Genomic DNA, 11,193 nt, shown 5'->3' with positions numbered 1-11,193 from the left:
GGGGGGGGGGGTGGCCAAAATTATTTTTGCTTTGGGCGGCAAAAATCATAGAGCCGGCCCTGCTCGTGATGTAGCAAAATGTTTTTTGGTTTTTTTTGTGTGTGGCTGCTTTGCAACTTCTTGTTTTGGGGGGAAAAAAACCACCGCTCAAAAATTTGAGGTGAACCTGGAAAAATGTTCCATGTTTGCCTAGAAATCTTTTTTTCTAACTTCTTACCAGTTTGGAGAATTTTTCCATTTTGCCCTAGCAGGGGGAGTCTAAACTTTAAGGGAAGAAGAGCAGATGTTGGCCAGTACTTGAAATGTTAGCCTCTTTTTGTGACTTCTTGGGAACAGGTTTTTTTCACACCTCTTCCTACCTTTCCATTAGGATGATTCTTCACCACCCAACTTTAATGTGTCCCTTACTAACGCAGCCATTTTAGATCTTGGAGGTAAAGGAAAGTGCTCCATTAGCAAACTTGCTGTTACTTTTGCTTTGAAAACTGGCTTTATCTTCCTTCCTTCATTTGAGTTCCTTGTCTTCTTCCTCTAGTACCTTATGCTTCAGCTTAATCACAACGCATTAATAACAGCAGTGTTGTGAAAGCAAGTCTGCCTTTTAAACTCTTCACCAGGTTTTTAGGTGAAAAAGGACCCCGACCCAAAAGTTAACTTTCCGTTTTGTTATGTAAACAGCATCTATGTTTTGTATGTAGCGTACTGGCAAGGTTATTCCAGACATGGGTATTCATTGAGTCACTGACAAGATTAAAGATTCTTGTGAAGCAGATGACTAAAAATGTGTGTGACTTTTTAAACCCTACTTTAAACTACTTAGAAATAGGAATGTTATTGCAATATTAACTGGAACCTTCAAATGTTTAAAATTATGTGGCAACTTTATAGTTTTCTTGTTTCCTAAAGTTAGTTAAAAGTTTGGAGTTGCTGCTGAGTTTATTTTCTTGTTTGATTTCAGTAAAATACGAAAGAATCAAATTCTTGGTAATCGCTTTGAAGAGTTCTGTGGAAGTCTATGCATGGGCACCAAAGCCATACCACAAATTTATGGCCTTTAAGGTAACAGTCTATTTTAACCGTCTTTGGGCTTTCTAATGTGTATTTGCAGTTATAGAACTGCTTTTATAAAAACGTTTGAACAACCCACAATGTTGATATATAGTTACATGTTCTCTAGTAAATCTGTCACTAATTCTGGATTACATTATAATGCCATTATTGATGTTTATTAGATGAAAGAGTCTGTGTATGTAACTAAATTAACATTCTGAATTGAAACTCTGAACATAAACCATAAATGGAAAACCTAACAAGGAGATTGCTCAGGGTGACCGCATCATGTGGCAGCTGCAGAAAAGCAGACAGTTGTGCAGCTGTGGGAGTGACTCCTGCTTAAGGAGAGTGAAAATTTAAGGCCTTGCTGGACTTCTCTCCTCTCTGCGGGTAATTTATTTTAAGTGGTCACATAAAACATGCAGAAGAAGCTCACTAAGGTTGTGAACCTCCAGACCATGCTTCAATTCTAGGCAGATTAATTTTTGAGGTACTACACAGGTGTGTGTTTTGTCCTCTACATATACAAATCAAGCGACAGATAATTGAACCAAATCCCAATCTTGCTGCAAGTGAATAAATCACTAAATTATGTTAGTCTCACTTGTTTTTACAAGTGCTGTAAGAATATCGTTGGTCACATGGTATCATTACCAAACTAGTCGTGGAGTGGTAGTCCCTCCCCCTCTGGGCAGAGGGAGGCCACACCGCCTCTCTACGCCGTCGGGACCACTGCCTAGTATCAGGGGAATTAGCGTTAGGCATTAGTGTTCTGACCGGTCTAACAGGGCTGAGCCCCCAGATAGTCAATTGGTCCCGGCCCTTAGGCAGAAGCAGGGATCCCAGGGCCAGTAGGCTCTGGCCCTTAGGCTGGGGCTGAGCAGCTAACCGTCTATTCCTCTGGGCCCTTTAAGCAGGGGCTGGGCAAATGCCTTAGTCTGTGGTCTCGGGGCCCTTTTGGCAGGGGCCAGAGTAGACACCGTAGTCTGCAGGCTCTGGGCTCATTAAGCGGGGCCAGAGTAAACCCAGCCATCTGTAATCTCTGGGCCCTTTAGTCGGGGCAGAGCAAACACAGGAGACAATTAGTTCCAAGCCTTTTAGTCGGGGGCAGAGCAAACACAATAGTCAATTAGCTCTGGGCCCATGGTCCAGGGGCAGAGCAAAAACCCAGGAGTCAGTTCTGGAAAAAGAACAGGGAGTACTTGTGGGACCTTAGGCAAATAAATTTGTTAGTCTCTAAGGCAGTGCTTCTCAAAGCCGGTCCGCCGCTTGTTCAGGGAAAGCCCCTGGCGGGCCGGGCCAGTTTGTTTACCTGCTGCGTCCGCAGGTTCGGCCGATCGCGGCTCCCACTGGCTGTGGTTCGCCGCTCCAGGCCAATGGGGGCTGCGGGAAGCAGCGCGGGCTGAGGGATGTGCTGGCTGCCCTTCCCGCAGCCCCCATTGGCCTGGGACGGCGAACCGTGGCCAGTGGGAGCCGCGAGTGACCGAACCTGCGGATGCGGCAGATAAACAAACCAGCCCGGCCCGCCAGGGGCTTTCCCTGAACAAGCAGCGGCCCGACTTTGAGAAGCACTGCTCTAAGGTGCCACAAGTACTCCTCGTTTTTTGCTGATACAGACTAACACGGCTACCACTCTGAAACCAGTTAGTTCTGGACCTTTGATGCAGGGGCAGAGCGAAAACCCAGGGGTCGGGTGTCCTAGCTCCAGTGGACAACTGACAAACGCAGGCCTTTTGACCTGGCAAGGGGAGGCTGCCACCCCAGGGATCCACTACTCCACCAGGCCCTGACCCAGGGCCTTAACGGGGGCAGAGTGATCCACCACTGGGTCAGCGGGGAATCCAGCTGCAACACGCCTACCATGCTTCAGGCAGCGTTACAGCCAGACTGAAGTCGGCTGTTGTTGGGCCACTTCCTCCCCTCCCCTTGGGGTGTACCAGAAACCACGAGATATCTTCGTCTCCTCCAGGTAGGTGGCCAGTGGTAGTCCTGGCAGGTCCATGGTAGACACCGGTTCCCCGGCGGGCAGGGGGTCGCGTGGCTCAGCTGCAGCGTCAGCAGGCTGGAGCAAGCAGGACATGTCTGTCTCCCTTGGTGGCCTGGCTGCAACTGAGCCAGAGGCTCTACCTTTTATACTTCCTGTTCCAGTTACCCACTTCTGGTGGGAGGGGCGAGGCAGGTCTGGCTCCGCCCACTTGGGCACAGAGGGTGGTTCTTCCCCCTCTGGGTCAGCGGGAGGCCACACTGCACACTACACAAACTGTTGTGCAGAAGTTGAGATGCTCACTTACAAATTAAAAACATACTAAAGCAGTTTAACATGTCTTGATGATTAGTTTTTATTTTTGCTTTTTTAGTCCAGGGAAGTTGTTTTAGTTCATAATGTAATATGGCTGAATCCTGCACAGATATGATTATTCTGACCTCAATTCAGCAAAGCACATAAGCAGGGGCTTAACCTCAGTGGAATGCCTCACATCTGTAAAGGCGTGTGCTTAACCACGCTGCTGGATCAAGTGTGATGACTTTGCAGGAGCAAGCTGCCTGTGTGTGTGTGTGTGTGTGTGTGTGTGTGTGTTATAAGCAGACTCCCATCTCAGTGTTGTGTGCTAAGCAGAGATGTAGATCTGACGACTCCTTTTAATTACTGTCTTGCAGTCATTTGGAGAATTGGTACATAAGCCATTGCTGGTGGACCTAACTGTAGAGGAAGGTCAAAGGCTGAAGGTGATCTATGGTTCCTGTGCTGGTTTCCATGCTGTTGATGTGGACTCAGGATCAGTCTATGATATTTATCTGCCAACACATGTAAGAATTGTGGCTCAGTATGGGATTTTTATTTCTTAGGGTTTTTTCCCCTTACTTCACATTGAAAAGATATACAGGTGTTCAAATGCTGTGGTACGATCATACCGAGAGCAACCATGCAGAAAAGTCATCTATTCCCTTCACTATGCTTTTCTAACTTCTGAAATTGTGATTATCACTTGTGGGTTAGTTAAAAGATAAGAGCATCTTGCACTTAAAAAAAAAAAAAAAAAAAAAAATTCCCCAAACCCACAAATAAAAAAATCCTAAACCTTTTTTTCTTCATAGAACATTACACCTCCTCTAAGTACTAGGTACAAAACATATTTTGTTAATTCCAGTCCTAATGCATACTCAAAATAATACAGTTAACAGGCCTGTTCAAGATCTTGAGGGCTTGCTAGTTCAGGCCTTGTGGTGGCTAGCGTGTCTTACAGCAAGAATGAAAATAACATAATTTTGTTAAAACAGATGTGTAAAACAGTGGCTCTCAACCTTTCCAGACTACTGTACCCCTTTCAGGAGTCTGATTTGTCTTGCACACACCACGTTTCACCTCACTTAAAAACTACTTGCTTATAAAATCAGACCTAAAAATACAAAAGTGTCACAGCACAGCTATTAGTGATAAATTGCTTACTTTCTTATTTTTACCCTATAATTGTAAAATAAATTGATTGGAATATAAGTATTGTACTTACATTTCAGTGTGATGCTTGAGCCAGTTTTTCACTTGTGAGCCTTGTCTGAAGCCTGAGTCCCAGGCAGTAGGGCTGAAGCATGTAACGTAGCTTTTTGGGGCCTCCTATGGCATGGAACCCCAGCATTTGCCCTGCTTGTCATACCTTAATGCTGGCCCTGCACTTGCAACCCCCAGGTTGAGAAACACTGATCTAGATGAGTTGATGTACCCCTTGGAAGACCTCTGAATATCCCCAGGGGTACATGTACCCCTGGTTAAGAACCGCTGGTGTAAAAGATATAAAACTATCCTATATCCGAACATATATGGGATCTTACATTTAAAAAACAACAAACTGAAAAGGGTTGATAAAGTATAAATGTGTGAACATATTGACAAAAAAATCGTTGGAAGCAGATGACTGCAAGAGGAGCGACCTTTGACTTGCAGTGAAAGCGCAGGGACTGAAACAATGGTGAGATCACCACCAGGTGGGAGGAGAGATGAGGCAGAGCAAGGCAACAGTTCCCTGAGGCCACTCACACAGCCTAGGCAGGACAAGGCTAAAAGAGGAGGCGTCTGTTACAGTCATTGATAGTTTTTAAGGGCAGTTCTGTGTGGGAGTGGAATTCTGGTGTGGGTTTTGTTGTGTGCTCTTGGTTTTCTTTGCAAGACAAACTTCTTTTTAACTTAAAAAAAAAAAAAAGAAAAGAAAAAAGTAAAGCCGTTCAATACATTTCTGCCTTAGAAGGTTACTATTGGTAAAAGTTCAAGACTTGCAAACATGAAGCCCTCCAAAATTTATAGAGAGAACAAAAATAGGATAATAATAGACTATATAGCTATAGCTAGTCTTATATCAATTTGAAAAAAATAGTAAATTGCATAATTCCTTCATATGTATACTCTAGAATTATTAATCAAGTCCACTTCCAAGCCATTAGTAGAAACATTACTGATTTTCATTTTTCTTTTCTACCTTTAAAATGAAGTGACCAGAATTATTAAAAAAATAAAATGAATTATCATTTTATTGCAGTAGACACAGGCAATTACAGAGCAGCTGGTGCACTGAGAAAATTAAATTTTAGAAATGAAATAAAATGACATCAGGAATTAAATATAAACTGGGTAATAACTTGAAGAATAAGTATTTTATGGATCTTAAAGATCACCTGAATATATTATCTTTATTTGCACCTAGAGGCCCCAACCAAGACCAGGTCCTCCCTGTGCTAGGCACTCTACAAACACACCATCAGAGATCATCCCTGCCCCAAAGTGCTTACAATCTAACCAGATAAATGGTGGGAGTGGACACAGAAGGACAGGGAGGTGAAGTGACTTGCTCCAGGTCACACAGCAAGTGAAGGGCAGAACTGGGAATACAATCCAGTCTCTGGAGTCCCAGTCCAGTGCTCTGCGCTTTGGCTCGCATTGCCGTATTACCGTCTAGCTCAGTCAGCACTGAAAATCTCAACCGCAGACTAATGAAGGCGTCACTACAGGTCATACAATAGAACTGGTCAGTCAAATATTCTGGAGATGACAGTTCAATAGGACTTAGATATTGAGATATGTCTCTCTCCTAAGGGCCCTTACCTCATCATGGCCTGCTTTAAAACAAAAGGTAGCCAGCCCTGTATACTGGAGTAGCTCATGTAAAAAATAGTATCTTTGCTTTTGTTTTGCTTCTGTAGATCCAGAGCAGCATCCAACCACACGCAATCATTATTCTCCCAAACACCGATGGAATGGAGCTGCTAGTTTGCTATGAGGATGAAGGGGTTTATGTTAATACCTATGGGAGGATCACCAAAGATGTGGTTCTGCAGTGGGGAGAGATGCCCACATCAGTTGGTATGTATCCTGTGAGAATCAAACGTAACCTGTAAAGTGGGTCGGCAACCTTTGGGACATGGCCCATCAGGGTAATCTGCTGGTGGGCTGCGAGACATTTTGTTTATGTTGACTGTCCGCAGGCACGGCCCGCCGCAGCTCCCAGCGGCTGCGGTTTGCCGTTCCCAGCCAATGGGAGCTGTGGGAAGCGGTGGCCAGTACGTCCCTGCGGTCCACATGCATGTTTATAGAGTACTGGGGTAAACAAAATAGCTTATTGAGCATAAGGTTCCTAATAGTTTGCTGAAAATAGATATATTTTTGCTAAGTTGTGATAACCTGCATTTCTAAAGGGATTTGGGCTGGTATTATTTTGAGAGATTTCTTAATTGATAATAGGCTTATATGTGATTTGATAGTCTTATTGTGATTTTAAGCAGTAAAGTACTTTATATTAAAAATATTTTTAAATTACCATAGTTACCTAAAGTATAGAGGAGGCACTTTAATGAGACAAAATGTCTCATACCATAATGACCTACCACATTTCTTTCTATGACAGTTAACTCCAGACTAATTCCCATTAAAGTAAATGGAAAGACTTAAACTAACTTCGGTGAGCGTTGGATTGGGCCCCTACGGTTTGTTCTTGTAAACGTTAGGGGCCAGATTCTCAACTTGTATAAACGGTCATAGCTCCAATTGAAGTCAATGTAGCTATGAGAATTTACACCAACTGAAGATCTTGTTGAGTGATTTTAAGATGATGTGTTAGTGGTCAAATTGCCCTCCTCTTCTCCCCCTCCCCCCCCCCAACCCTAAACAAATAAAAAGCTCATTATTATGGTAAATATTCTGATACCATAGCAAGTTATGTAATTTAATTCCCCTATAAATTAACAGTCAAAGATGTTCTTGTATGAAATAGGAGTGCTATTAAATATTTGAGACTTAACATTGTAGGACATCCTTGCTAAGATCTGCTAAGTCGCAATTTTATTTTTCTATTGAAAATACACCCACAAACCAGAGGCAGCTCCTTTTTTCCTTGTTAAATCCTTTGATCTTCGTGTGATGAACCCTATGTGTATTCCACACGTGAGTATGCATGCAAGTCATGCGCCCAAGTCCAGAAATTCTTCAAAGCAATGCCAACCACTTCTCCTCCTGTCAGTTTTAGGGGCCGTCTCATGCTCTTTGCCCACAGCTGTGTCACCAGTTGGGTCCTGGAGATTATCTATCGGGGATACTCCATAGAGTTTGTCTCCTTCCCTCCCCACAAACCCCCTTTGGGGGCCACGCTCTCCAATTGATTCTTCATCAGAAGGCGGAATCCCTTTTATACAAGGGGACGATACATGTCCTACCTCAGTACCAAGGGAGAGGGTTCTACTTCCCCATATTTCCTAATGCCCAGGAAAGGGGGTGGGAGTGGAAACCTACCATGGATCTTCAGCAACTAAACATCATTATCCGAAAGCTGAAATTCAGGATGATTACTCTGGCATCTATAAGCCCCTCCCTTCAGGAAGGGATGTACTTTGCAGCTCTTCACATGAAGGAGGCATATTTCCACATGGACATTCACCCATCCCGCAAGAATTTCCTGCGTTTCATGGTGGGAGAAGAACAGTATCCTTTTCAGGTCCTCCCCTTTGGACTCACTACTGCACCCAGGATATTCATGAAATTTTTCTCTGTGGTAGTAGCCCAGATGAGGCTCCAGGGCTATACAATGTTCCCATATCCTGGTAGGCCGATCTTATCAGGAAGTCATGTCAATGACTGGATCTCTTGAACAACATCTTGTTAGACTAGGCATTTATATAAATGAAGAAAAGTCTGATTTGTCACCCACAAGGACCATAAACTTTATCGGAGCACTACTGGACTCAGTCTCTGCGAGAGCATTCTTCCTCGCAGGCAGATTTCACATGATGAACAACCTGATTTACCGCCTCACCCGCAAACAGCGTACTACAGTGCACCAATGTCTCTCGCTGTTGGGCCACATGTATCTATGTGATGCTGTTCCCCAGATTCCACTTGCAGTGTCTGCAAGCTTGACTCCACTTGATTTACTGGCTAAACAGGGTCTGCATCAACTCCAAGGTGACTGTTCTCGCCCTCCCTCGCTTGGTCAAACCAACCAAAGTCATGGTGGGGACTCCTTTCAGCCGTCCCATACCAAGAGCCACCATTTTGACAGAGACCTCTCTTATAGGGTGGAGCGCTCACCTGGACTGCCACACTGTTCAGGTTACTTGGACTCCACAAGGGATCAGTCTGCATATAAATTTACTAGAACTGAGGCTGGTCCACCTTGCATGCAAGGCCTTCCTTCCCCTCATATGCTTGTTACATGTTCAGATAATGCCAAGCAATATCACCATGGTGTTGTATGTAAACAAACAGGGAGGAGAGAGATCTCATTTCTGCCTAGAAGCAGACAGATGTCGGAACTGGTGCATCAGAAACCACGTCACGATACAAGCTGCATACTTCCCAGGTGTTCACAACTCCCTAGCTGACAAACTTAAGCAGAAGTTTCTCTGCAGACCACTAATGGGAGATCCATGACACAGTGTAACCAAGATATTTATGCAATGGAGTACTCCATAATGGGACCTCTTTGCCTCCCGGACAAACAGAAAACTTCCCCTGTATTATTCCAGGGAGGCCATGGTTCGTGATTCCAAGGGCGATGCTCTCCTGGATAGATTGCCTCAGATATGCCTTTCCGCCCATCCTGCTACTGCTGAAGGTCATAGGGAAGAGCCATCGCGACAGAGCCACCATCATCCTCCTAGCACCCTCCTGGCCAGACAGTTCTGGTTCACGGAACTTGTAACGATGTCCGTACACATGCCTATCAGGATCTGCCCATTTCTGGATTTCCTAACCCAGGACACGGGGGGGGGGGAAATCAAGCACCCCAACCCGAACTCACTCCACCTCATGGCCTGGTATTTAGATAAGCATCAGAAATAGAACAATCATGCTCTGCCCCCGTTCAGGAAATCCTTAACCCAAGTAGAAAGGATTCTAGTAGAGCAGGGGTGGGCAAACAACGGCCCGCGGGACCGTCCTGCCCGGCCCCCGAGGTCCTGGCCTGGGAGGCTAGCCCCCGAGCCCTCCCCTGCTGTCCCCTCTCCCCCGCAGCCTCAGCTCACTCGGTTCGCTGGGCGGCGGGGCTGTGAGCTCCTGGGGCGGCGCAGCTGCAGAGCCCGGCCTGACCCGGTCTCTGTGCTGTGTGGTTGTGGTGGTGGTGGCGGCGGCAGCATGGCCCGGCTCCAGCCGGGTGGCGCGGCTGTAGCGCCGCCAGCCACCGGTGCTCCAGGCAGCGCGGTAAGGGGGCAGGGATCGGGGGGGCTGGATAGAGGGCAGGGGAGTTCGGGGTAGTGGTCAGGGGGCGGGGGTGTGGATAGGGGTCAGGGGGGAAACAGGGGGTTGAATGGGGGCAGGGGTACCAGAGGGGCAGCCAGGAAGGACGGGGAGTTGGATGGGGCAGCAGGGGGCAGTCAGGGGCAGGGGTTCCGGGGGCAGTCAGGGGACAGGGAGAAGGGGTGGTTGGGTGGGGCAGGGGTCCCAGGGGGGCCATCAGGAATGAGAGGAGGGGTTGGATGGGGCGGCGGGGGTCTGGGGGCAGCCAGGGGACAGGGAGCAGGGGTGTGTGGATGGGGCAGGAGTCCCAGAGGGACCGTCAGGGAACAGAGGGAGTTGGATGGGGCAGGAGTCCGGGGGGGGGACGACAGATAGGAGGTGGGGGCCGGGCCACGACCCCCTCCCCTAACCGGCCCTCCATACAATTTACAAAACCCGATGCGGCCCTCAGGCCAAAAAGTTTGCCCGCCCCTGTACTAGAGCCTGCTACCTAGCTAAATGGAAGGGCTATTTGGCCTGGGCACGCCTCTGCCAACATTCACTAGATACTGCGAGCACCCCAGTTAGCCTAGGCTATCTCCTCTCCTTTAAGACTGCAGGCCTAGCCCTTCCTCCCTCTGTCTTTACTCACCCGGCGACTGTGCAATTTATGAAGGGCTTGATCAGAACCTTCCCACTGGTCTTTAAACTTGTGCTTCAATGGGACCTTAACCTTGTCCTGTTGACACTCACAGGTCTGCCCTTTGAACCTATGGCAACTTGTGCCATGACCTTCTTAGTGGCCATCACTTCAGCCAGAAGGGTCATTGAACTTGGAGCCATTTTGGCAGACCCTCCCTATACAGTGTTTCACAAAGGGAAGGTTTCCTTTAGGTTACGCCCAAAATTTCTTCCCAAGATTGTTTCTGAGTTTCACATCAGTCAGTCAATAGTTACCTGTATTTTTCCCCAAACCCCATGCTTCTTCTGAAGATAAGAGACTTCACTCCCTTGATGTCAGGTATGCCCAGGCATTCTACTAGCAGAGAACCAAACCCATTAGCAGTTCTCCAGTATTCTTTATTGCCATAGCACAGTGGTTTTCAACCTTTTTTCATTTGCGGACCCCTAAAAAATGTTGAATGGAGGTGCAGGTCCCTTTGGAAATCTTAGACATAGTCTGCAGACCCCCAGGGGTCTACGGACCACAGATTAAAAATCACTGCCATAGCAGAAAGATCGTGTGGACAAGCCATATGCTCTCAGAGGATTTCCAAGTGGGTTTCGGGATGCATCTTAGAATGATACAAAATAGCAAAAATTTCCCCTCCTGGGGGTATAACAGCTCACGCCCTATGAGCACAAGCTGCTTCCTCAGCATCCTTATGGTACGTTCCACTGCAGGACATTGCAGAGCAGCAACTTGGAGTTCTGTCCACGTGTTCTCG

General features: G+C 46.6%; 1 protein-coding gene across 3 annotated transcripts in view; it reads left to right on the top strand.

Moving 5' to 3' along the window:
• MAP4K4 (mitogen-activated protein kinase kinase kinase kinase 4) overlaps positions 1–11,193 on the top strand; it is a 233,154-nt gene that overhangs the window by 217,156 nt on the left and 4,805 nt on the right. For all 3 annotated transcript variants that reach the window (XM_026647865.2, XM_026647864.2, XM_029910579.1), the window contains 3 exons: positions 959–1,059; positions 3,712–3,861; positions 6,244–6,403. In XM_026647865.2, coding sequence (XP_026503650.1) covers positions 959–1,059; positions 3,712–3,861; positions 6,244–6,403 — 411 coding nt within the window. The remainder of the gene's footprint in view (positions 1–958; positions 1,060–3,711; positions 3,862–6,243; positions 6,404–11,193) is intronic.

Source organism: Terrapene carolina, unplaced genomic scaffold (genome assembly GCF_002925995.2).
Source record: "Terrapene carolina triunguis isolate 2854851 unplaced genomic scaffold, T_m_triunguis-2.0 Scaffold21, whole genome shotgun sequence".
NCBI lineage: Eukaryota > Metazoa > Chordata > Testudines > Emydidae > Terrapene > Terrapene triunguis.
The sequence above is the reverse complement of the archived record's forward strand: the minus strand, read 5'-3'. Positions and strand labels throughout refer to the sequence as shown.